At 42.9% G+C, this 27,806-nt stretch overlaps 1 protein-coding gene across 2 annotated transcripts in view; it reads left to right on the top strand.

The window, feature by feature from the left end:
* LOC120914070 (myosin-1B-like) overlaps positions 1–10,472 on the top strand; it is a 32,995-nt gene extending 22,523 nt beyond the window's left edge. For both annotated transcript variants that reach the window (XM_040324522.1, XM_040324523.1), the window contains 20 exons: positions 1,251–1,506; positions 1,609–1,851; positions 1,932–2,108; positions 2,200–2,345; positions 2,433–2,523; positions 2,610–2,999; positions 3,095–3,221; positions 3,432–3,550; positions 3,686–3,882; positions 3,972–4,155; positions 4,247–4,412; positions 4,956–5,080; positions 5,160–5,468; positions 5,555–5,758; positions 6,848–6,973; positions 7,081–7,251; positions 7,758–7,862; positions 8,015–8,110; positions 9,110–9,244; positions 10,325–10,472. In XM_040324522.1, the coding sequence (XP_040180456.1) occupies positions 1,251–1,506; positions 1,609–1,851; positions 1,932–2,108; positions 2,200–2,345; positions 2,433–2,523; positions 2,610–2,999; positions 3,095–3,221; positions 3,432–3,550; positions 3,686–3,882; positions 3,972–4,155; positions 4,247–4,412; positions 4,956–5,080; positions 5,160–5,468; positions 5,555–5,758; positions 6,848–6,973; positions 7,081–7,251; positions 7,758–7,862; positions 8,015–8,110; positions 9,110–9,244; positions 10,325–10,342 (3,385 nt within the window). In that variant the 3' untranslated portion in view covers positions 10,343–10,472. The remainder of the gene's footprint in view (positions 1–1,250; positions 1,507–1,608; positions 1,852–1,931; positions 2,109–2,199; positions 2,346–2,432; positions 2,524–2,609; positions 3,000–3,094; positions 3,222–3,431; positions 3,551–3,685; positions 3,883–3,971; positions 4,156–4,246; positions 4,413–4,955; positions 5,081–5,159; positions 5,469–5,554; positions 5,759–6,847; positions 6,974–7,080; positions 7,252–7,757; positions 7,863–8,014; positions 8,111–9,109; positions 9,245–10,324) is intronic.
* The last annotated feature ends 17,334 nt before the right edge of the window (positions 10,473–27,806 follow it).

Genomic DNA, 27,806 nt, shown 5'->3' with positions numbered 1-27,806 from the left:
ATTACACCCACAAAAAAATCTTCTTATCTTGGCCTTCTTATTTGTGTGACCCTATCTTTGCTTTTCATCCCTCACTGGTTTCATGTTTTTTTATGCCTTCAACTAAGCCTCAACCACATAATAACCTCCTTTCTACAACAGGTTTCAACCATGTACTTTTAAAAAAGGTGGTGCTTTTGCTGATCTATGATCATTTCTTACCTTACCAGTGAAACAATACTTTACTGCTTCTCTAACTGAAATAATAGCAAAACATACATCAATATTGGACAGGTTATCAAAAATTTAGAAACAGTCAGTCCTGGCAATTTTAAAGCACTTGGAACCGTCTGAATAGAGTAGCTACAATAGAAAAGAAAAAACCCAGCAACATTAGGCACTGGGGGCCAGATTCACAAAAGAGATACGACGGCGTATCTCCTGATACGCCGTCGTATCTCTGAGATACGATTGTCGTATCTATGCGGCCGATTCATAGAATCAGTTACGCATAGATAGCCCTAAGATCCGACAGGTGTAATTGACTTACACCGTTGGATTTTAGGCTGCAATTCTAGGCCGGCCGCTAGGTGGCGATTCCATTGCGGTCGCCGTAGAATATGCAAATGACTAGTTACGCCGATTCACGAACGTCCGCTTTGCCCGTCGCTCTAAATTTACGTTGTTTCCGTAGAGATATGCGGTGTAAAACTAAGGGTGCCCTCTAGGTGGCCTAGCCAATGTTAAGTATGGCCGTCGTTCCCGCGTCAAAATTTTTAATTTCACGTCGTTTGCGTAAGTCATCCGTGAATGGCGACGTCATTTAGCGCAATGCACGTCGGTAATTTTACGGACGGAGCATGCGCAGTACATTCGGCGCGGGAATGCGCCTAATTTAAATGGTGCCTGCCCCATTTGAATTAGGCGAACTTGCGCCGAGCGGATTTACGTTACACCGCCGCAAGTTTACAGGTAAGTGCTTTGTGAATCAGGCACTTACGCTGTAAACTTGCGGCGGTGTAACGTAAATGGGATACGTTACGCCGCCGCAGCGTAACGTATTTGTATGTGAATCTGGCCCTGGGTGTGAATTTACAGAACCGAATGGTAGGAGTTGTCCAACTTCCTGATATATGGATAGCTGCACTGAATTGATTAGATTTCAGTCTTCTATTCTCTTTTTGCAACTTTAACTGTTATTGTGGGTTGTTCTTTTTCCAGGTGTAATTTAGAAAAAAAGTATATTAATACATTTGTGTTACTTTTTCCAGAGATGCTATATTTGTCATCCAGTACAATGTCAGATCATTCATGAATGTCAAGCACTGGCCATGGATGAAGCTGTATTTTAAAATTAAGCCTCTTCTGAAGAGTGCCGAGACTGAAAAGGAGATGGCTAATATGAAAGAAGAGTTTGAAAAGACCAAGGCAGCACTGATTAAATCAGACGCAAGAAAGAAAGAGCTAGAAGAGAAAATGGTTGTCATGATGCAAGAAAAAAATGACTTGCTGCTTCAAGTGCAATCGGTAGGATGCACAACATAACCACATAAAAGAACCTTAATATTTACATGTGAATGAGGTTCATATTAATGCATTGTTTTGATATTTATATTAAATTTCATATAGGAAGGTGAAAACCTAAATGATGCAGAGGAAAGATGTGAAGGTCTGATTAAAAATAAGATTCAGTTAGAGGCTAAGATCAAGGAGGTCACAGAAAGGCTTGAAGATGAGGAGGAGAGTAATGCAGAGTTAACTGCTAAGAAGAGGAAATTGGAAGATGAATGCTCTGAGCTGAAGAAGGACATTGATGACTTAGAGCTGACCTTGGCCAAAGTCGAGAAGGAGAAGCATGCCACAGAAAATAAGGTGGGAGACCTTACACTGGTTCTTACCAAGTTACTTCTACATTCAAAGTACACATCTATTTTAATACCTTTTTTGTCTAGGTTAAAAACCTGACTGAGGAAATGGCTGGACTGGATGAAAACATTGCAAAGATTTCCAAAGAGAAGAAAGCTCTCCAGGAGGCACACCAACAGACTCTTGATGACCTTCAAGCAGAAGAAGACAAAGTCAATACTTTGACCAAAGCTAAAACTAAGCTGGAACAGCAAGTGGATGACGTGAGTGCATTACTCTACAATTATACAACTATTTGTTCAGTGGTTAATTTAATGGCATTTTCACTCATTTGTAAATATTCAATCTGAACAGCTGGAAGGTTCCCTGGAGCAAGAGAAGAAACTTCGTCTTGACCTTGAGAGAGCCAAGAGAAAGCTTGAAGGAGATCTGAAATTGGCCCAAGAAACCATAATGGATCTTGAGAATGAGAAGCAGCAAGCTGAGGAAAAAATTAAAAAGTTAGTCTTAATATTTAAATTCTTTTAGAAGCCTGTTTTATTAACATAAGTCATTTTTGTGTGATTAATATTACTTTTCAAATGCAGAAAAGACTTTGAAATAAGCCAGCTACAAGGAAAAATTGAGGATGAGCAATCCTTGGCATCTCAACTGCAGAAAAAGATCAAGGAACTTCAGGTAGATTCACTGTGGAAAACACAATAGTATATTTTTCTAGCAATCAGTAAACGATTGACTGTAATAACCAAATGTTATTTTATAAGGCCCGTATTGAGGAAGTTGAAGAGGAGATAGAAGCAGAGCGTGCTGCTCGTGCCAGGGTTGAGAAACAGAGGGCTGACTTGTCCAGAGAACTTGAAGAAATCAGCGAGAGACTTGAAGAGGCTGGTGGTGCCACTTCTGCTCAGATTGAGCTCAACAAAAAACGTGAGGCTGAGTTCCAAAAACTGAGACGTGATCTGGAAGAATCCACCCTTCATCATGAAGCTACCTCTGCTGCCTTGCGCAAGAAGCATGCTGACAGTGTGGCTGAACTTGGAGAACAGATTGACAATCTCCAGAGAGTTAAACAGAAACTGGAGAAGGAGAAGAGTGAGCTAAAGATGGAAATTGATGACCTTGCTAGCAACTTGGAGAATATCTCAAAATCAAAGGTATGAGGAATATCATTAGAAAACAAAGCTATATTTCTATAATAAATCAATCCAACTTGTTCATCAACAATAAATGTTGCCCCCCCCCCCCCCAGGCCAACCTTGAGAAAGTGAGTCGTGTTCTTGAGGATCAGCTCAGTGAAATCAAGACCAAAGATGATGAGCACCAGCGTGTTATCAATGACCTCACAGCCCAGAGAGCCCGTTTGCAAACTGAAAATGGTACAAATCTCAGTCCTACATTTTTTATGCTGCTAAAGAATGATGATCATCTCTGCTACTGCCGTTTGTTGTCAATTAGTTAAACACGTTGATATACTGTATATAATATACAGTATAAACTTTTTTAGCTATTATAACTATGTGGGATTACTAAATATATAATATTATAGTCTAATAATAATAAATTAAATAAAACATTTTTTTTTCAAGGTGAGCTGTCCCGGCAACTTGAAGAGAAGGAATCACTCGTTACTCAGTTGAGCAGAGGAAAGCAGGCATTCACTCAACAGACTGAGGAACTAAGAAGACAACTAGAGGAAGAAACCAAGGTAATGTAAACACTTTAGTATTAATGGAGTCCCCCAAAACAGTGAGGGTTGAATGCTTAATTACTAAGACTTCTTACCTCAAAATGAGAAAAACATATTTCTAGTATCACAACATAAATGGATATGTGTTTACAGGCCAAGAATGCCCTTGCCCATGCCCTGCAATCATCCCGCCATGACTGTGACTTGCTCCGTGAGCAATATGAAGAGGAACAGGAGGCAAAGGCTGAGCTTCAGAGAGCTTTGTCCAAGGCTAACAGTGAGGTTGCACAATGGAGAACCAAATATGAGACTGATGCCATTCAACGCACAGAGGAACTGGAAGAGGCCAAGTATGCTTGTGCTGTAATAAACTTTCCAAAACAAAAGGTTGATATATGTATTTGATTTTTAAACAGACTTTCCCACTCCTTACGTACAGAAAGAAACTCGCTCAGCGTCTCCAGGATGCTGAGGAGCAAGTTGAGGCTGTGAACTCCAAATGTGCCTCCCTAGAAAAGACCAAACAGAGGCTACAAGCTGAAGTTGAGGATCTTATGGTTGATGTGGAGAGAGCAAACAGTGCAGCTGCAGCTCTGGATAAGAAGCAGAGGAACTTTGACAAGGTAATAAAGACTATAAGGTGAGACCGGTTCTGTATTTTATACACCTCTAAATGTTTAGATTCATCTGAATATATTTATTTAAACTAAACAGGTTCTGGCAGAATGGAAACAGAAGTATGAAGAGGGCCAGGCAGAACTAGAATCAGCTCTAAAGGATGCTCGCTCAATGAGCACAGAGATTTTCAAGATGAAAAATGCCTATGAGGAATCTTTGGATCAGCTTGAAACTCTCAAACGAGAAAACAAGAACTTGCAACGTAAGGACCTTAAATAACAGATTTATGGGTTTTTTTTCGGGCATGTAACAATAATGTTTCTAATAATCACACATTTATACACAAGACAGCAAAGAATTGCAAATATTAGCCTTGCAATGCCCATGAAAGTTATTAGAAGTCCGAAAACTCTGGTTATACAGATAATAATTATGCACGTTATTTTGGAATTAAAATGGTTTCCTGAAAAGTCTTGAGGTGGTGATAGTGAAGATCTTTTGAAATTCTGTACAAAGCTAGCTTCAAATAATTTGAAAATCATGAGAAAATAATCACATTATTTTAATTCTGTTCCCCAAGACGTGGGACTACACTAAAGGCTACTGTTTTTTACTCCTGAACTTCAAATGCACTCCTTCTTTGAGGCTGATGCAAATTCTTTATCCTATTGACACTGCTAATGGAATCCTTTGTCTTTTGTGATTACATTTGTATATATCCTATATTGTCACTCTTTATACTTTCTTGAAACAACAAAAAAACTCTTTGAAACAGAAAGTAACCACATTACTTATCTCTAACCAGAGGAGATCTCAGATCTAACTGAACAAATTGGTGAGGCTGGAAAGACTGTACACGAGCTGGAAAAGGCCAAGAAATTGGTGGAACAGGAAAAGAGCGACTTGCAAGGAGCTTTAGAAGAAGCTGAGGTATAGAAACCTCCAATGTTGCCAGAAAAAAAGGCTTAATTTAGTTATTTTTGTATTAATCCTGCATATGCTTAACCAGGGTTCTCTGGAACATGAAGAATCTAAGATCCTTCGCATCCAGCTTGAATTGAACCAGTTGAAATCTGAGGTAGACAGGAAAATTGCAGAGAAAGATGAGGAGCTCGAACAGTTGAAGAGGAACAGCCAGAGAATTATTGACACCATGCAGAGCACACTGGAGTCAGAAATCAGAAGCAGGAACGATGCTCTGAGACTTAAGAAGAAGATGGAAGGTGACCTGAATGAGTTGGAAATCCAATTGAGCCATGCCAACCGGCAAGCTGCTGAGACCCAGAAACAGCTCAGGAATGTACAAGCCCAACTCAAGGTAAACATTAGAAAGCACTTGAAAATATCAGGTTAAAACAACCAGTTGATATATAGCTTACATAGAATGTGAATTTTGAATTCTAGGACAGCCAGCTGCAGCTGGATGATGCCCTGAGGAGCCAGGAAGACCTGAAAGAACAGGTGGCTGTGGTGGAACGCAGGAACAACCTACAGCAGGCTGAGATTGAGGAAACCAGGAGTGCTCTAGAACAGACAGAAAGATCTCGCAAGGTGGCTGAGCAGGAACTCCTGGATGCAAGTGAAAGAGTTCAGCTCCTGCACTCCCAGGTAGGAATATGCATACATAATTTATGCTATTTTTGCATAACAACCAGTAACAAAAATGATTCAGAGCCATGTGATATGTAACAAAGAAAAAGGTGGGTTACTCAAGACTTAGTTTAACAGGAACCAAAAGGCATAAATGTAGACAACATTCACACAACCACACACACAACATTCATACCTACCCCCCCCCCCCCATCCACAGTTGATATATATCAAAAATACAAAAGCCCTAGGACAAATACATGGGTATTTCTGTAATGGTCTACACGGATATATGTAAAGAAGACACATCGGGCATTTTGTGTTTCAAGGGAGTCAAGCCATAAGTACCATATTTTGTGGAATTCATTAGGTATGCTCATCTGGTGTAGATGAATTTTAATTTAGGAAGTTTTGCTTTAAACTGGCAGAATACCTACAATAAGGTGGAAGCATTGGTTTTCTTCCAGTTTAGTAGTTTGAGCCTTTATAGCTTGAAGGAGTACTGTGCCCCTGTGGGTCCACTATCCACTAACTAGAGTCTGGATGTTTATAAACTTCATTAAGTTTGGGATTTTTCTACAGGGATGACTCAGGTGACATATATGATTGTGATGCTGAAAGGGTACCCTCAGCATTAATCCAGGCCAGTAGAGAGACACCCGCAGATTTATGATTATAGCCTTCTTGATAGCAAAGAGTATTGTGTCTGTGAGGACCTGGTTTCAGCCGCTGATTGTCATTAGGGCAGTAAAGGTGCTGAAATGGCAGAATATAACCAAGGTGAAGGTCAGGTGGGACTGGGAGGAAATAAAATAATTGCAAAAGTTGCTGCAGGCCAGGTCTCCCTCAGCAGAAATGGCCTATAGGTAGAACATAGCTATTCTCGACTGAAAGGTCATCAAATAAAGGTGGTTATGGTGAATCTATGTGTTTGAACTATTTATGAGGGAGGAACATAGTGGTGCTTTAAAGGAGTAAAAGAATGGAAGGGATATAATTGTAATCCGTATTATTCAACCTTTAAGATTCAAGGCTATAGAACGTCATATTTGTAGCCTAGACATCATATGGGTCAGGAGTACAGACAATTTATTTTTTTCTCCTTAGAACACAAGCCTCATCAACACCAAGAAGAAGTTAGAGAGTGATATGAGTCAGCTGCAGAATGAAGTTGAGGAAGCTGTGCAAGAGGCCCGAAATGCTGAGGAAAAAGCCAAGAAGGCCATCACTGATGTATGTATTGCAGTGTGCTGTGAAAATATACAAACAGCATAATTAGTTAAGTTGACAGACATCTTTAGGAGCAAAAACAATGTAAATATTTTAATGTATGCCTAAAGGCTTCTGTGATGGCAGAAGAGTTGAAGAAGGAGCAGGACACCAGCGCCCACTTGGAAAGAATGAAGAAGAACCTTGAACAAACAGTGAAGGACCTGCAGCATCGTTTGGATGAAGCAGAACAGTTGGCAATGAAGGGTGGCAAGAAGCAACTCCAGAAACTGGAGTCCAGGGTCAGTAAATCTAAATTATGTTACAAAGCTACATGCAAAGCAAAATGTTAATAACATATTTAAATTCATATATGGGGGATGTTTTAACTGTCTAAGGATTGTTTTTTCTTTTCATCCATTCCTGAGACACCAGACATAAGAGCCTAGTTGGAGAAATTAAATCATGGAATTGGGAGAGAAGATGCTTTTGCAGTTCTGATTTTGGTGATTTAAGCAATACAACTTGATCACTTCCCAAACCCCATTGTGTGACTTTTTTTTGTTTAGCCTGGAATTCAGTTTAAAATTGTAAAGAGCCTTTTCTTATTTTGAGTTGCAACCCAAATCATTCTCTACACTTTTTTACAGGACCTCAAACATCTGTACACCTTTCAATCTATTTACCAACCCATCATTTTGTAGTATTGACCTAGAATATTCAGTAGTATACTGTTGCTTTTCTTAACCTTCCCCTGCTTTGTACACAATGCTCTTAGCTACTAACATTAAAACTCTGTGTTTTAAAGGTGCGTGAGCTGGAAAATGAACTTGATGCTGAGCAGAAACGTGGAACAGAAGCCATCAAGGGAGTTCGCAAGTATGAGAGAAGAGTTAAAGAGTTATCTTACCAGGTATATTAGGAAGATTCCAGATTTATTTTTGCTAGTTTAATGTAGAGTAAAGAGGGGATCGTTTTTAGTCTGACATTTCAATTGTGAACAATCAGGGCTCTACATATGTGGAAAGAAATCTTAGAACCATATACTTGCATTTGTTTTCTTAGAGTGAAGAGGACAAGAAAAATGTCTTGAGACTCCAGGATCTGGTGGACAAACTCCAGCTGAAGGTCAAAGCCTACAAAAGACAAGCTGAGGAATCTGTAAGTTGATCAGTACACAGTCACCAGTGAGCTTGCATTCCTTAACCGCTTAAGGACCATCTCACGACTTTTTACGTCGGCAGAATGGCATGGACAGGCGTAAGGGCGTACAGGTACGTCCCCTTAAAGATGCCGCCGTGTGGTCACGCGCGTGCCGCCGCTGGCGCATTTGTGACCCTTCCGTCTTCGCTGTGAGTCTGAAAAATGTGTCAAAAGTGTCTGATGTGTCCGCCATAATGTCGCAGTCACAATAAAAATCGCTGATCGCTGCCATTAATAGTAAAAAAAAAAAATATTAATAAAAATGCCATAAAACTATCCCCTATTTTGTAGATGGTATAACTTTTGCGCAAACCGATCAATAAACGATTATTGCGATTTTTTTTTACCAAAAATATGTAGAAGAATACATATCGGCCTAAACTGAAGGAAAACATTTTTTTATACCTTTTCTGGGGATATTTATTATAGCAAAAAGTAAAAAATATAGAATATTTTTCAAAATTGTCGCTCTATTTTTGTTTATAGCGCAAAAAATAAAAAACGCAGAGGTGATCAAATACCACCAAAAGAAAACTCTATTTGTGGAGAAAAAAAAGGACGTCAATTTTGTTTGGGACCCACGTTGCATGACCGCGCAATTGTCAGTTAAACCAACGCAGTGCCAAATCGCAAAAAGTGGCCTGGTCTTTGACCAGCGAAATGGTCCAGGGCTGAAGTGGTTAAGGAATGTCCTTTGACACTCGCACCTCATACACTTAGGTTCCTCAGTTTGAAGATTTAATTAAGGATTCACTTTTGGGTTATTTTTCTCTTTTAGCAGCACAGAACAGTTTATGAAGTTTAGTGCACATTCCCATGTCTGTACCTTCTACTCTACAATGACACTAATGGAAAAAGTGTGCTTTCTGTACACAACCAAGCAAGCAAGAAATGCCTTATATAAAATTCTGGCAGGTAATACTGTATCACTGACCTGTGTCAATCATTTGTTTGAAGGAGGAACAAGCCAATGTGCACCTGACCCGCTTCAGGAAAGTCCAACATGAGTTGGAAGAAGCCGAGGAAAGAGCTGATATTGCTGAGTCCCAGGTGAACAAGCTCAGAGCCAAGAGCCGAGACATCAGTGGAAAGGTAAGAATCACCTATTCAATATATCTATAAAATAAAATGTGATTCAAAAGACACAGTGGGGTGTCTCCATCCCTATAAACTTGTCTATCAAAGCATTTGATTGGCCCTGGACATTATATGAGGTGCAGCACAATTAAACAATAATTACAAAGTAAACATGATTACCAATTACACATAAATAAATAAATACATTTTTTACATAAAAAATAAATTAAATAATGACAAGCTGATTTGAAGTTGTTTCATATTAATATATTTTTATATTTGATCAAGATGTTACTGGCCATATACATTCTAAATGTCAGCAAAATAAAATAGGAAAGTTCATCCTAGGTGATTCTGTGTTCACCTCCTCAGGGCTAGATGCACGCCTATATAGATCTGTAAAGCAAAACATTTGTTTTAAAGTATATAATCCAATTGATGATAAGCGAATGATATTGTCCAAACCCAAGGGGCCACCACAAAGCCCCAATACCAAATTACATAAACATGGCAATATTTTGCTAGGTTATTATTTAATTATTTTTTTCTTTGTAATGGGATTTGTATCTATTATCAAATTGGTAATCGTGTTTACTTTGTAATTATTGGTTGGTTGTGCTGTGCCTCATATAAAGTCCCAAGGCCAATCAAATGCTTTTAACTATCTCTCTATCTATCTATCTATCTATCTATCTATCTATCTATCTATCTATCTATCTATCTATCTATCTATCTATCTATCCATCTCTCTCTCTCTCTCTCTCTCTCTCTCTCTCTCTCTCTCTCTCTCTCTCTCTCTCTCTATCTATCTATCTATCTATCTATATATCTATCTATCTCTATCAATCTATCTATATGTATGTCTTTCTCTCACCCCTTCTATCTTTCTCTCTATCTTTGATCTTTTTTTCTCTCAGTGTATGTATATTATTTAAGTGTACGTCACATATAAACCTGCTTTTTAATTCTGTCTGACATTTAACATTTGTAGGCAATTTGTGGTCTCTTTTATATCATGTTTGTCTGCTTTATTGTCACATTGACATAATAATCCCAAATGATACTCAATTTACTAACCTAACATTTTCCCTGCAGAAAGGAGAAAGCGAGTAATTCCACCCTGAAGCTTTACGTGTCCGGGGAAAAGGTGCAAAATGCAAGCTTCTTCCTGCACACCTGTAATTAAAGCATCACTGTCTTTTTATGTGCTTGTGTAAAAATAAAATTCTGCAACTATCACTGACATGTCTGTTTCAGTGTGTGATATGTGTGCAAACCTTTAGAAATAGGTACATAGGAATAAGAAACATCATCCATTAACTCCAGGCATCTCATTCTGAACGCTGTAGAGATTACACACCCTTTCCTGACTTGGTTCATGAAGTCTTACGTACATACCAAACTTGGAAGGGCAAATACATGACACCAACCAATATGATTCATTAACTAAACCTGCTGAACATATGATCTAGTGTCTATGCCAATGTATGGTTATTTGTGTAAGCCAATTGACGTACCATGCTTTAGGGTCCCCTAGGGACGTTAAGATAAAGTCCCTGGTGGAAAAAAAACTAGGTTCCCTACAGCAGTGCATTTAATAAATAAATATATCTAGCTATCTATAGATATATATCCATACACATATCTATAGATAGATATATATAAACTATATTACCAAAAGTATTGGGAACTTTAATGGCATCCCAATCTTAGTCCGTAGGATTCAATACTGAGTTGGCACACCCTTTGCACCTATAACAGCCTAACTTTTCTGAGAAGGCTGTCCACAAGGTTTAGAAGTGTGTCTATGGGAATGTTTAAACCATTCTTACAGAAGTGCATTTGTAAGGTCAGGCACTGATGTTGAACAAGAGGGCCTGTCTCTCAGTCTCTGCTCTAATTCATCCTAAAGGTGCTCTATTGGGTTGTGGTCAGGACTGTGCAGGCCAGTCAAGTTCCTCCACCCGAAACTCGCTGTGTCATGTCTTCATGGACCTTGCTTTAGAAACTGGTCAAAATCATTTGGTGGAGGGGGGATTATGCTGTGGGGTTGTTTTTCAGGGGTTGGGCCTGGCTCCTTATTTCCAGTGAAGGTAACCATAAAGGTATCAGCATACCAAGACATTTTGGAAAATGTAATGCCTCCAACTTTGTGGAAACAGTTTGGTGATGGCCCCTTCCTGTCCCAACATGACTGCACACCAGTGCACAAAGCAAGGTCCATAAATATATGGATGAGTTTGGGGGTGGAGGAACTTGACTGGCCTACACAGTCCTGACCTAAACCTGATAGAACATCTTTGGGATGAATTAGAGCAGAAACTGTAAGCCAGACCTTTTTGTCCAACATCAGTGCCTGACCTCACAAGTACGCTTCTGGAAGAATCGTCAAACATTCCCATAGACACACTCCTAAACCTTGTAGACAGTCTTACCAGAAGAGTTGAAGCTGTTATAGCTACAAAGGGTGGGCCAACTCAATATTGAACCCTACGGACTAAGACTGGGATGCCATTAACGTGCATGTGTGTGTAAAGGCAGGTGTCCCAATACTTTTGGAGTATATTCAGTGACAGTATGGACTTACACTGAGAAAGGAGAAAAACAAGTAGAGCCACTGTGTACTTGTAAACATAATGAGCAAACATGTAAAACTACACATAGAACAAAAGTTTTAAAATGTTGATATTCAATTAAATTAGTTAACAATACCAATCAGGACGACATTCACATCTAAAAATGTTTGAAATAAAGATTCCTATTGGAAAACCTAACTTATCAAGTTACTGATATACGGTAAAGAAGCATGAACATGCACAAAAATAAACCTTGTCTTAATAATACATTTCCACAACAGCAATATGAAGTAGATGAAAAGATGCAGACAGGGCAGCCATCACACATTTTGGGGACTCTTACACAGCTTTAGGCAGAGCCCCCCTGGAGCAGAGAACCGGGGGTCCTCTCTCCTGCCATGAGATGATAAGTGGGGGGTGGGGGGGGTCCTGGGGACCATCGGGCCCCTTACAGGTGTAATGCCCTGTACCCCACTGATGGCGGCCCTGAATGCAGAACTTCATGATGGAGACATGACGCAGGTGGACAGTCTGAATGTGCCAAGCAAGTGCTAACTGGTTGACCCCTAGGCATCATGTAAACTACAGCTTCTAAACTTGAGTTTAGGAGCTTGAGGTGATTTTTTGCCAAAGCTCCTAAACTCAACTCTATAAAAGCCTATGTTTCCATGTATACAAAGGGCCGGATTCACAGACAGCGGCGCATATTTATGCGCTATGCTGTCGTAACACAGAGAGGCAAGCACAGTATTCACAAAGCACTTGCTCCCAATGTTGCGCCGGCATAACGTAAAATCGTAGGTGTAAGCCGGCCTAATTCAAAGTAGGTGGAAGTGGGCGTGATCCATTTAAATTAAGCGTGACCCCATGCAAATGATGGGCCGAACAAACGGCGCATGCGCCGTCCTGTGGACGCATCCCAGTGCGCATGCGCAGAATCACGTCAAAACTACTCCCTAAGATACGACGGATCAATGCCTACGACGTGAACGTAGCCTACGCACAGCCCTATTCACGTACTACTACGTAAACGACGTAAAATACGACGGCTGTTCCCTGGTCCATACCTTTGCATGAGCTGCGCCTCATAGATGGGGAATAACTTTACGCCGGACATAAGGCTTACGTAAACCGCGTATATTAATGCACCAGGCGCAAGTACGTTCGTGAATCGGCGTATCTCACTCATTTGCATATTCAAACCGTAAATCAATAGGAGCGCCCCTTGCGGCCAGCGTAAATATGCGCCCACGATACGACGGCGTAGGAAACTTACGTCGGTCGGATGAAGCCTATTTACAGGCGTATCTTGCTTTCAAAGCCAGATGCATAGATACGACGGCGCATAGGTGCACCTACGCGGCGTATCTCGAGATACATCGGCGTAAGTGCTACGTGAATCCGGGCCATAGGCTTTTAGGATCATTTAGGAGCTGCTGCAGTTAGGGGAGATTCGATCTCCCTCAACCTCCCGCTCCTAAACTAGGAAGAATCATGTTCAGTTTAGGAACGTTTTGACCGCCGGCTGCAAAAAGCTGCAAAATCACTTTGCGTCAAAGGCTAAGTGTACATTAAGCCTTAGACACAATAATAATGAGTTGGGGTCACAGGAATATACAAAAAAATATTTTTGTTATTTGTTTCCATTTTTAGAGATTTCTCATCATTTCCTGTCTCACTGACACATTGACACTGTTATGCCGCGTACACATGATCGGAAAATCCGTCAAGAAATACGTGGATTTTTTTCCCGATGGAATTTCGGCTCAAACATGTGTTGCATACACACGGTCACACAAAATTCCGACCGTCAAGAATGCAGTGACGTACAACACTACGACGAGCCGAGAAAAACTAAGTCTAATGCTTCCAAGCATGCTTTGACTTGATTCCGAGCATGCGTGCATGCTTTTTTTTTGCGTGTCGGAATTGCATACAGACAATCGGAATTTACTCCAAGAACTTTTCCTGTGGGAAAAATTGAGAACCAGCTCTCATTTTTTTCTTGGCAGAAATTCCGACAGAAAAATTCCGATGGAGCCTACACACGGTCGGAATTTTCGACCAAAAGCTCACATCGGACTTTTCTTGTTGGATTTTCCGATCGTGTGTATGCGGCATAACAGAGTGTAAGAGGGAATCTGTACTCTGGGGACACTGACAATAATAACAAAAACTATTATAAAATAAAAATATAACTTCTTACACCTCACACATTAACCACATACTAAGCAAGAGATTTTCTATTAACAACAATACAAAATAAGGTTTGGTGCTATCACCGTACAAAAAAAATCAAAATAGTCCTTCAAGAATATTTTAAATTATATATATATATATATATATATATATATATATATATATATATATATATATATATATATGTATATATATATATATATATATATATGTATATATATAATTATTACGGTATACTGTATATCAAAAGACCACTTATGTTGCCACTAAACAACAAAACCAGAAAATTAAGTCTAAATAAACTATTAAAGTCCTATCCACCAATGTGTTAAAAATATTCATTCCTACACTTCTCATCTGTCAGTGTTTTCCACCACTTGTGCCACTCCAATGCACTTACACAATATGATGACCCCCAAATTAAAGGTAATTAAAAAGTAATATCTACCTTTCTACTCTATCTCCAGTGATGCTGTATGTAGCTCTCAATGGGACAAACACTACACACTTGGAAAAAATGAAGATTCTCCTTGTGTAGTATGTCCCCAAAGATATCAAATAAACACTCACATTTTAAGGTGCCCAGTTATCGGCATGAATACAATCAGCCTGTATGGTATATTTGCTATGATCAGTGATAATTACAAATTTAAGTGATTAATTTTGGATCCTCTTTGAAAGAATAGAAGTTTCTTCTGATACATGTTTGGATATAAAGTAAATGTTCAACATAGCAAATAAGGCGGAACTGTGTTCACTTAGAATACCCAAACCTGTGCAATAGAAATAAAAAGACAAAATAATTGGCTTGCATATTATTGGATGAATGAAGAGAACAATATACAGTATCTGCCTCAATATCTTTGGGTCCTGGCAGACCACTTTCGACAATTGCTGTCTTTGCACATACATGGGAAAACCATTGTGTGCGCAGACATTTGGGGAAACCTGCGCGTGCACAGATTTGCTAAAGGCCTCACTGGGGACCAAAAAAATATGCATATACTGTATATGTTTAATTGTGAGAGATGGATGGGGAAAGGGAGGCAGGGCAACCTAACATTTACTTAAGGGTGAACATTTGCTTTAAGGAAACATACTTTACAACGTTCACCAGGAAATGTGTGGATTCTCTACACCACGGATCTTCAAACTACAGCCCTCCACCTGTTGCGGAACTACACGTCCCATGCGGCATTATAAAACTCTGACATTCACAGACATGACTAGGCATGATGGGAATTGTAGTTACTAAACAACTGGAGGGCCATAGTTTGAGGACCCATTTGTCCTCAAACTACGCCATTGGAGATCAATTCTGCTGCTAATGGAGGCCCCAAGTTCATCCCTCAACATCACCAAATGCCCACACAAAACAGTCATTAAACATTTTTCTGCTGTAAGTTGTCAGAAACTGTAGAAATGCTATAGAAGTTGGAGACTGGGGACATGCTTCAGAAGATTGGAGACACATACCGTATTTATCTTGCTAAAACGTGCCCCGGCGTATAGCGCGCACCCCCAACCTAGAAGAAAAATTCCTGGAAAAAAAAAAACTTACAGTTTGGACGCCCCTCGTCGGTGTCTTGCCCGCCGTCCATCGGCAGCCTTGTCCGGTCCGGCATCCTTCTGCGGCCATCGTGGTGTCCTCCCCGCTCGATCCCCGCTTCCCGCGCTGTGTTTGAACCACTCCGCCGACATATGCCGAGCGCAGTACACTCGGGTATAGTCGGGCAGGCTCGGCTCCTCTCGCGTAAAGGACGTACAGGACGCACAGGACGTGACCGTGAGCGGAGCCGGGCCTGCCCGACTATACCCGAGTGTACTGCCCTCGGTATATATCGGCACAGTGGTTCAAACACAGCCCGGGAAGCGGGTATCAGCGTATCTCGCGCACCCACGATTTTGCCCTGATTTTCAGGGCAAAAAAGTGCGCGGTATACGCCGATAAATACGGTACTTATGACTAATATGCCCTGTACACACGATAGGTCAGTCTGATGAAAACAGTCTGATGGATTTTTCCATCAGTTATTTGATGAAGCTGACTGATGATCAGTCGTGCCTACACACCATCAGATAAAAAAACGATTGTGTCAGAACGCGGTGACGTAAAACATATCGACGTGCTGAAAAAAATGAAGTTCAATGCTTCTAAGCATGCGTCGACTTGATTCTGAGCATGCGTGGATTTTTAACCGATGGACGTACCCACAGACGATCGTTTTTTTCTATAGATTTTTTATCCATCAGATAATTTTAAAACAAGTTCCTATTTTTTTAACCTATGGATAAATAATAAATAATGATGGGGCCCACACACAATCTGTTTGGTCTGATGAAAACGGTCCATCAGACCGTTTTCATCAGACTAACCTATCGTGTGTACGCAGCATTAGAGTTCACAGCTTTAAAACCATTAAATTAGTCAATGCTTCCACATGTGTACGCCCTACTGCACCACTAACAATGACATGTGCACACTTCAATATTTTTTTCAGCAAGATTTAATATAAAAGATTACAGGAAAACAAAACATAAAAAAAGTTAAAGTATGAACAGCACAAAAAAGAAAGGTAGCGCAAAAGAAAAAAACAAACAAGTTAACTACTAGACGCTGGTCTTAAGAATATTTTTTACTTCACTGACCATAGTGAGCATCTAACATGGAAAAACAAAGACTACCATTTGCAGGGGCTCCAGGGGCCACACAAAAAGTGCCAAGGAGCCACATGCTGCCCCTGGGTAACAGGTTGGGCATCAGGGCTAGAGTAAATCAACCTCATGGAACTGATTGAAGGCATTCTTTATTGCTACAGTTTTCTTTCCACAAACTTATATCAATCCTTCCAAAGTTTTGCTTAAACTTCTTTAAAAGATAAAAGAAAGTCATATCTTTAAATTCCTACAGACACCTAAGTGGAATAGCCAGCACATGTGTCTTCTGTAGTCCTAGATAAACGGTACCCATTCTCAACACAACTTGGTGGTCTTTATGCATCCACCATCCATTACAATACACATTTCATATACTACTCACAGATGTCTGCCTGCACACTGAGCCTCACAGCTTGTAGAATAAAGGGAGAACACAACGGGGCTAAAGGAGAACCATAGCTGTGTTTACTAGGACTCCAAACAAGGCACTGCAAAAATTTGCAGGCTAAAGCCTTTTCTAGTATACAGTTTCATATTTACTCTGACAGAATATCCTATGACTTATTCAAGGCTCATCTTACAAGAAACTTTCCTCCGCGATGTTCTAGATATTAAGGATCTTGCTGATCTCAAAATATATTGCTTCATATTTTCCTGGAAGAAGCCTTCAGGAATGTCACCTTCTTTTTTGTATTTGTGATGTGGACTTTAAGCCAGGCTGTGCATGTGTCTACATCTCGGCGGAGTTATGTAAAGATGGCAGTAGAAAAATGAGCTAAACCAGATGGAGCACTTTGACACCCCATTTGTAATGTTTCATGTCAAGAGCATGATATATGATAACATGATATACATGCCTTGAGGGTCAGTGGCTTTGAAGGGACGTTGTCACTTAGCTCTGCGTTATGTTTTATACTTAGTGTGCTGTTACTACTGATGTTTTATTAGCATCAGAAAATACACTCATTAGGTACACCTTGCTAGTACCGGCTTGGGTCTTTAGAACTGCCTTAAAGGGTTACTAAAGGTTTGAATTAAAAAAATAATAAATAACAAACATGTTATACTTACCTCCGCTGTGCAGCTCATTTTGCACAGAGTGGCCCCGAACCTTGTCTTTTGGGGTCCCTCTACGGCTGTCTCGGCTCCTCCCCACATCAGTTAACCCCCCGGGAAGCGTTTTCCCAAGGTAGTTACCTTGTGGGTGTGCTCCCGAGTCCTGTAATCGGCGCCCATAGCCGCCAACTACAGGACTCTCTCGTCATTGGAGTTGATTGACAGCAGCGCAAGCCAATGGCTGTGCTGCTATCAATCTATCCAATGAAAAGCCGAGAAGAGCAAAGAAGCACACGCGTTCATGACACAGAATTTTAGAGGGCTCAGGTAAGTAAACGGGGGAGGGGGGGGGCTGGGGGACTGGTAAGCATCGGATGTTTTTTCACCTTAATGCATAAGGTGAAAAAAACGGAAGCTTTACAACCCCTTTAATTCTTTGTGGCATAGATTCATCAAGGTGTTGGAAACATTCCTCAGAGATTTTAGTCCATATTGTCATGATGACATCATGCATGATGCGAATCTCCCATTCCCGCACATTCCAAAAGGTACTCTATTGCAGTGGTTTTCAAACTCAGTCCTCAAATACCTTACCTTTCACCTTATTTTCCAATGGGCCATGTTTTGGTAACTTCCCTTAGATAAAATAGCCCTTATTAATACCATGTCTTTGATATTGATTTAAAGCAACTGTGCAAAGTAAAAGAAAACCTGAAAACATGGCACGTTGGGGGTACTTGAGGACTGAAGTTGAGAACCACTGCCCTATTGGACTGAGATCTTGTGAATGTGGAGGCCATTGGAGTACAGTGACCTCATTGACATGTTCGAGAAACCAATGGTGAGATGATTTCAGCTTTGTGACATGGTGCATTATCCTGCTGGAGGGAGCCACCATAAGATAGGTACACTATAGTCATGAAGGAATGGATATAGTCAGCAACAACACCCAGTTAGGCCGTGGCATTTAAACGATGCTCAGTTGGTACTAAGGGGCCCAATGTGTGTCAAGAAAATATACCCCACACCAGTACACCACCACCAGCCAGATGCAACAGTTGATACAAAGCAGGATGGATACATGCTTTCATGTTGTTTACGCCAAATTCTGACCCTACTATCGGAATGACGCAGCTGAAATCATCAGACCAGCCAATCTTCAATTGTCCAATTTTGGTGAGCCTGTGCGAATTGTAGCCTCAGTTTCCTGTTCTTAGCTGACCGGAGTGGCACCCGGTGTGGTCTCATGCTGCTGTAGCCCATCATTATGGTTCGATGTGTTGTTTCGTTCAGAGATGGTATTCTGCATATGTTGGTTGTAATGTTATTGGAGTTACTGTTGTCTTTTTATTATCCCGTCTGCTCCTTCTCCTCTGACATCAACAAGGCATTTTCGTCTGCACAACTGCCGCTCACTGGATATTTTCTGTTTTTGTGACCATTCTCTGTAAACGGTAGAGATGGTTGTGTGTGAAAATCCCAGTAGATCAGCAGTTTTTGAAATACTCAGACCAGCCTGTCTGACACCAACAACCATGCCATTATCTAAGTCACTTAAATCCCCTTTCTTCCCCATTCTGATGCTCAGTTTGAACTTCAGCAAGTCGTCTTCACCACATCTAGATGCCTGAATGCATTGCATTGCTGCCTTGTGATTGGCTAATTAGCAATTTGTGTTACCAAGCAACTGAACAGGTGTACCTTATAAAGTGGCCGGTGAGTGTACATATACATATAATCTGCACCCACGCCACCTTCAGAATATACTGTAGAGCTCACCCCTGAAGGAGCCGCTGGATAGTTTGGGATCGGCGTATTAAGTTACCAAGTTCTCTTGTGTAGGGGTATAATTTGTGAGTGTGGATAAGGAGCAAATGTCCAGACAACAGCGTGGATTTTCCAATGCTTTATTCCAAGGCTAACATAGCCAACATCAACATAGCACACGATAGAGAAAGGGTTGATGAGCAAGAGGAAACTGCGGTATCAGGCCTTGGATATCAAAAAGCATGGAGAGCAAGCCTGCTCTCAGTACAAATAGCTCAAACGTCGCCACTCCCGCCGGAGTGGGTAAAGTGTCCCCGGACAGGTAGTTAAGTTTAGCCTGGCAGCCGGTGGGTCACTTGCAAATAGAGACACTGGGAGGAACCAGGGCCTCTGGACAGGCCTGAAAGGTATTTGAAAAAGGTTAAAGATGAGGACTGATGAATCCTCCCAGTAAGCACAATTTAGGGTCACCAATGGACAGTTGCAATGTACCTGTCATGTGGCGTGGTGACTGGATCCCCGATGGTACGTCCCAACCTCGCAGACGACCTCTGTGTCTAGGTTCTCCCGAGCAGACTCCCCATCGTACAGCTCCCAGCTTAGGATCTGGAACCCAGCAAGCCGCTGGAGTCCCTCTCAGCATCAAAGTGAAACTCTACCCGGTGTGCAGCTTCGGTCAGGCGAGCCTCGATGGCGGGGCCCATGGATGCGCGCACCCTGAAGCATTTCACACCTACTCATGGCGGCAGCCACAGATATACCCCCTGCCAGCATGCCCAAAAGAGTGAAACTCTTCTGATTGGCTGCTGTGGAAAGATAGGTCCGTCAGGACCCCTCTAGCGCCAACTGTCGCCCAGGGGTGATAACACACCCCTGGCACGCAGACTGACCTATGAGGCAGTCCCAAACTGGCAACAGCACAAACTAACAATTTGTGAGTGGGAGCAACTTAAATCTCCCACTCCACTAACTTTAGCGTAACGCCCCACTAACTAGAAAAAAAGGGGGGCGTTACAATACATTTAGGCAGGGTTCACACTAGTGCGAATTGGATGGGTTCCCCCCATCCAATTTACATAACAGGAGATTATGACCGACTCTCTATGGGGCCGGTTCACATATCTCCGTGGCAGCTCCATCCTGTGCATCTCTGGCTCCGTTCCAGGGCTGAAATTTGGTCCTAATTCGTCCCTGAAACTGAGAACAGGGAGGCACCGGACCCCTGCATGCAAACCGCATCCAGCATCAGTGTGAACCCAGCCTGAAAGTGTATCTAAAGCCAAATTTTTAGTTAGTAGGAAATAAAGGAGAGCTAGATCCACTGTCAGGGTTTTATTGCTATCTGTGTACCTGCTGGAGAAGGTCACCTTCTCTATTTGTCCTGGTGACTATTGTCATTCATACATTTACAATCACTCAAAAGGGTCGAAAGTAACAATGTTACCAGCCAAACAATTTCTAACAAGGATACACAGATGTGAGAAAGAACCAAAGACTGATAAACAGGTAGATAATAGACTGAGAGAGAGATAGAGAGAGAGAGGGAAGGAGAAAAGGAGAGAGAGAGTGAGAGAGAGGGAAGGAGAAAAGGAGAGAGAGAGAGGGAAGGAGAAAAGGAGAGAGAGAGAGAGGGGGGGGGGGAGAAAGAGAAAAAGAAAGAAAAAAAAGAGAGAGGAAGAAAAATAAAGAAAAAAAAGGAAAAGGGGGGGGGGAGAAAAAGAAAGAGAGAATGAAAGAAACAAAATAAAGGAAGGGGAGGAAAGAGAGGGAGGGGGAGAGAAAAAAAGAGATTTTTAATACAGCTTACCTGTAAAATCTTTTTCTTGGAGTACATCACGGGACACAGAGCGGCATTCATTACTATATGGGTTATATGGAGTACCTTCAGGTGTAGACACTGGCAATCTCAAACAGGAAATGCCCCTCCCTATATAACCCCCTCCCATAGGAGGAGTACCTCAGTTTTGTAGCAAGCAGTATGCCTCCCAAAATGGTCCTCAAAAAAGAGGGGTGGGAGCTCTGTGTCCCGTGATGTACTCCAAGAAAAAGATTTTACAGGTAAGCTGTATTAAAAATCTCTTTTTCTTTATCGTACATCACGGGACACAGAGCGGCATTCATTACTATATGGGATGTCCCAAAGCAATGCTTACAATGAGGGGAGGGAGAACATCTCCAAGACAAAAGGATTTAATTTAGAGATATACTCAAATCATAATAAATCCAACTTAGTTGAGAAAAATAAAATTTTTAAATTTAACTCGAACAAGAGGAGCCCCCGGAATCCGAGGGTCTCAAACTGCAGCCTGCAGCACTGCCTGCCCGAAGGCAGTATCAGTATTCCTTCTTACGTCCAACTTGTAGAATTTTGTAAACGTGTGGACAGAAGACCAGGTTGCCGCCTTGCAAACTTGAGCCATAGAGATCTGGTGGTGTGCTGCCCAGGAGGCGCCCATGGCTCCAGTAGAATGAGCCTTTAATGATACTGGAGGAGGCAACCCTTTCAAGCCGTAGGCCTGAGTGATTAATTGCTTAATCCACCTAGAAATGGTGGACTTTGCAGCTGCCTGCCCCTTCTTGGGCCCATCCGGTAGAATGAACAGCACATCTGTCTTCCGGATCTTCTTTGTAGCTTTAAGATAGGCCTTCATGGCCCTGACAATATCCAAGGTATGCAGCAACCCTTCCTTTCTGGAAGTAGGTTTAGGGAAGAAGGATGGTAATACCAAATCCTGGTTCAAATGAAAACTGGATATGACCTTCGGAAGGAAGGAAGGATGAGGGCGGAGAACGACCCTGTCCTTATGAAAAACAAGATATGGTTCCTTACAGGATAAGGCTGCCAGCTCCGAAACTCTTCTTGCGGAAACTATGGCAACCAAAAATACTAACTTCCTTGTCAGTAGAACCAAAGGAATATCAGCCAACGGCTCAAACGGTTGTTTCTGTAAACTTGACAGAACAAGATTTAAATCCCACGGACAAAGCGGGGATTTAACTGGAGGTCTAATACGTAAGACCCCTTGAAGGAAGGTCTTAACCAGCGAGTGGGTGGCCAGCGGCCGCTGAAACCACACTGACAGAGCAGAAATCTGTCCTTTGATTGTGCTTAATGCCAATCCTTTATCCACTCCTAGCTGGAGAAAACTTAATACTCTATCGATGGTAAATTTGCGAGAAAGCCATCGCTTGGACTCACACCAGCCTACATAGGCCTTCCAGACCCTGTAATAAATCACCCTAGAGACCGGTTTCCTGGCTCTGATTAGGGTAGAGATTACTTTCTGAGACAGACCTCTACCCCTGAGAATCAGGGATTCAGCTTCCAGGCCGTCAAATTTAGATGCCGTAAGGCAGGGTGGAGGATCGGACCTTGCGATAGCAGGTCTGGCCGTAGAGGAAGAGTCCACGGGTCTCCCACTACCATCCTTAAGATTAGTGAGTACCATGCTCTTCTGGGCCATGCTGGAGCTACCAGGATGACTGGTATGTGCTCCACCCGGATCCTGCGCAGCAGGCGGGGTAGTAACTGGAGCGGGGGAAACGCATAAAGAAGTTTGAACTGATGCCAAGGGCAAACCAACGCATCGGTTCCGCAGGCCATCGGATCCCTTGAGCTGGACATGAACCTGTCTAGTTTCTTGTTGAGTCTCGATGCCATGATATCCACGTCCGGCACTCCCCATCTTTGGCAGAGTGCTTGAAAGACTTGTGGATGCAGAGACCATTCCCCCGGCCATAGAGTCTGGCGGCTTAAGAAGTCCGCCTGAAAGTTGTCCACTCCTGGAATGAATATTGCCGATATGCAGGGCACATGAGCCTCTGCCCATAGAAGAATCAAGCTCACCTCTCTCTGAGCGGCTTGACTCCTGGTTCCCCCTTGGTGATTTATGTATGCCACGGCCGTGGCATTGTCTGATTGAATTCTCACCGGGAACCCCTGCAATTTTGACGTCCAAGCCCTGAGGGCTAGTCGAGCAGCTCTGAGCTCCAAGATGTTGATGGGCAACTGCTTCTCTGGCTTTGCCCAAGTACCTTGGCGAGTGCAACCATCCAAAATTGCTCCCCAGCCCGTCAGGCTGGCGTCTGTGGTCACTATCTTCCAAGCCACTGGGCTGAAAGACTTCCCCTTCAGTAGATTCTGAGGGTCTAACCACCAACACAGACTTTGTCGGACTCTTGATGAGAGCGGCAACGGGATATCCAAGGCCTGTGGCCTTCTGCTCCATGCTGACAGGATGGCTGCCTGTAGGATGCGAGTGTGGCTCTGGGCGTATGGTACCGCCTCGAATGTGGCCACCATCTTGCCTAGTAACCTCATACATAGGCGAATAGTCGGTTCTTTCTTGCTTAGAACCAGTAGGATTAATTCCTTGATGGCTTTTACCTTCCTCAGAGGTAGGAACACTCCTTGTTGTTCTGTGTCTAATCTCATGCCGAGATATTCCAACTGCTTTGTGGGCTGGAAAGCTGACTTTTCTCGATTTAGGACCCAGCCGAACCTCTCGAGGTATTGGACCGTGAGGGCCACTGCTCGCTCCAAGCCGGGAGACGAGTGATCTATGACTAGGAGGTCGTCCAGGTATGCTAGGATCGTGACCCCTTGGATCCTTAGTTTGGCTAGGATTGGAGCTAGGACCTTCGTGAACACCCGGGGGGCCGTAGCCAACCCGAAGGGAAGCGCCACGAATTGGAAGTGACGCGAAGCCACCATGAAGCGTAGATATCTTTGATGTGGCTGATAAATTGGAACATGAAGGTAGGCATCCTTTATGTCTATGGACGCCATGAAGTCGTCCTTCTGGAGTGTGGCAGCTGCTGACCGCACGGATTCCATCCGAAATGAGCGGATCTTTAGATATGCATTTACCATCTTTAGGTCCAAAATTGGCCTGACATCTCCATTGGATTTTGGGATGATGAATAGGTTGGAGTAGAAACCCAGCCCCTGTTCCAGGACTGGTACCTCTACTATTACTTCCTGGGAAAGTAGATGATCTAATGCCGATCTTAATGCGGCTCCCTTTTCCGGATCGTTTGGAATCCTCGACTTCTGGAAATGAGGAGGAGGAAACCTTAGGAAATCTAATTTGTAGCCTGTGGCCACGGAAGACCGTACCCTCGTCGGGAATGCTGGCTTCCCAAATCTCTGAAAAGAGTCGCAGCCTTCCCCCCACCTTCGTGGGTGGGGGCGCCCCTTCATAAGGTTGGCTTGGGGGCTGGTTTTGCTGGTTTGCGAAACCACTGCCTTTTGCCTCTAACAGCCTGTCCTTGTGATCTGCTGTTGAAGCCGAAGTTTGCTTTTGCAGGAGGCCGTCGATACTGCTTGGCATTAGAGGGCCCCTGCCCAGGGGAATACTGTCGTTTAAACGCAGGTCCCTGAACCTTCTTCTTAGTTGGCAAGAGAGTACTCTTGCCGTTTGAAATGGTCTGAATGTATTTATCTAGGTCTTCTCCGAAGAGTCGTCCTCCATAGAAGGGGAACCCTACCAGGAGCTTCTTGCATGGGGGCTCAGCCTCCCAGCTTTTTAACCATAAGAGTCTTCTCATATGGATAAGGGATAACGATAAACGTGACGCTTGCTGGATAGAATCCTTGATTGCGTCTACCGTAAAACATATGGCCTTAGGGACATCCGAAAATTTTTCTGCCTGCTGGGCCGGAATAAGTTTAAGCATCTGCTTAAATTGATCCGATAATGCTTGAGCGACCCCAATCGCAGCCACAGCTGGCTGTACTACTGCCCCTGCAGTAGTGAAGGAGTTCTTAAGTAGTGCTTCCAAGCGCTTATCAACTGGATCCTTGAACACCTGTATGTTTTCTACAGGGCATGTTAACGATCTGTTAACACATGAGATGGCTGCGTCCACTGCAGGAGTAGCCCATCTTTTGGAAAATTTTTCTTCCATAGGATATAGGACAGAGAACCTTTTAGGTGGTAAGAAGATCTTATCTGGCTTGTTCCAATCTTGGAACAAAATTCCCTCTAATAGAGGATGGATCGGAAACACAGCATTGCTTTGAGGCGCCCTCAGTGAGCCCAAAGCTGAAACCGTCGATACCTGGAGATCTGGTACTGGCAAGTTGAATGCCCTATGGACCAAGTCCGACAATCCTTGAATCCACCAGCTCTCCCTCAGGGAGACTGCCCCAGACTCCTCTGTATCCGGGTCTTCGATCCCTGAACCTACTTGGTCCTTGTCCAAGAGGTCGTCCAATTCCCCTGAGGAAAGGACCTCCTCTTCTGAGGGTCCGCGCTCGGGCGACGGAGATCTATTCCGCTTACTGCCCCGCATAGCTGCGGCTATCCCATGCTTTTCTGCCTCTCTTTTAAAGAGGTGAGTAATACCTCCTCCGTGACCATCTTGGGGTTGGACTGACCCGCGTCAGCTCCAGCCCCAGATCCCGATGGCCCCAAGGCTCCCTGTAGGGAAAACAGCGGCATACCATGGTACAATACCGAGGTACACCTGCTACCTATTGGTATTTGGAACTATAAAAGTTAATTGTCCAAACACCTGTTTGGGGGATAAAAAAATGCTTCCTCTCCCCTAGATGACTTTTTTTTTTTCGTTTTTGTTTCGAATCCAGGAAAGAAAAAACATTCTGTCCCCCTGAGTAGTATTGCAAAGAAAAACTATGAGATGGAAAAGAAACAGCCTATTTCTAGGCTTGAAAAAACAGTCCTCTGAAGACTGCAATATCCTTTCTGGCCACTGTGTGTCCTCGGCGTCCCGTGCTGCCGCTCTGGTCTTTCTCCTCAGTTCCAAAGTATTGAATGGAACAAACAAGGAAGGGCCGCCCCTTCCTTTAAGCCACTGACCCGCCCTTCCCCCCCCAGCAATCTCAAACAGGAAATGCCCCTCCCGACAGGGGGAGGGGGGGGGATTTTGGGAGGAAGGGACCTCTCTGTTCCAGCAAACTGCAGCCTGCAGCCTGGAACCATGAGGAGGTCAGCGTTTTGCCTGCTTGCAGGCTCTGAGGAGGAAGACTGAATGGAGCATCGCCTGGAGGCCTGCAGGTAAGCAAAGCTCTCTGACACACACATATATTTTTATATAACACAGGCCCCACTCAATGCTTTTCCAACACTACAAGGGAGGTCACATCTTATGGGGAATAATACATAGAGAGCCATCCTATCTTTATGATATGTGACTAGTTTGCCAGATGCAGTGCATAACTTTAGGCATGTCCCCTGTGACCCCCCAGAAAAAAACCTGCTAAGAACCAAGTTCCGCAAGTTTTCCCCTCACTTACCTGCTCCATGCCGCAGGACTTTGCCAAGCAAGAGGCCCAATCTTCCCCCATCTCCGTGGGGATGTCTAGACCTTCAGGCCCTGGGTTCCTATGAAGGATCCACTGTCCTGGGCCCATATAGCACCCTGGCAACAGAAAACTTTAGGTACCCAAAGGTTTCTAAGTTCTGGGCCCAGGGTCCAGCTCTCTAAAAAGAAAAGCATTATGGGCTATACCCCAAGGGTTTGGGGTCCGGTTACTGACCACTTTAGCGCTGAGGCTTTTTTGGACAGAACCGGTAGCTCACCTAATCCCAAGGATGCGGAGGCAAGCTAAACCATGACTAACACCTAAGACACTGGCGTAAAAACTGAGGTACTCCTCCTATGGGAGGGGGTTATATAGGGAGGGGCATTTCCTGTTTGAGATTGCCAGTGTCTACACCTGAAGGTACTCCATATAACCCATATAGTAATGAATGCCGCTCTGTGTCCCGTGATGTACGATAAAGAAAGATAGAAAGAGAGAGAGGAGGGGAGGAGAGAGGGAGGAAGAGAGGGGGATGAAGAAGGAGAGAGAGAGAGAGAGAGAGAGAGAGAGAAAAAAAGACAGAAAGAAAGAAAATAAGAAATGAAGGAAGGAAGGAAGGAAGGGAAGGGGGGGAGAGAGAGGGGGAGAGAGAAAGATAGAGAACGAAAGAAAAAAATAAAGAAGTATAGAGAAAAAGGAAAAAAGGACAGAAAGGGGGGGGGTTGGAGAGAGAGAGAAAGAAAGAAAGAACGAACAAAAGAAAGAGAGAGAGAGAGAACCAGCAGCCATTTGTTCTGTGGGGAATGTGGTTTAAAGAACCCAGGGACAGCTAAACGTGTCAGCTATCAATAGATAACACAACAGGGCAAATCAATGACTAAGAATTTTTCAGTTATTTTTATATATGAAGGACAGAAAGTGTTGGGTATCAATGGACAGTTAAGGAATGCCCTCATCACCCTAATGGGAATGCAATTACGCTGAGACATTGGGAGGACCTCTATATAAGGCGACCAGTCCATCCCTTCCATGTAGCCTCTTGGTAAGTTTT

The sequence above is a fragment of the Rana temporaria genome, chromosome 9 (assembly GCF_905171775.1).
Source record: "Rana temporaria chromosome 9, aRanTem1.1, whole genome shotgun sequence".
Lineage (NCBI taxonomy): Eukaryota > Metazoa > Chordata > Amphibia > Anura > Ranidae > Rana > Rana temporaria.
Note: the sequence above shows the minus strand (reverse complement) of the source record. Positions and strands in the feature narration are given on the sequence as shown.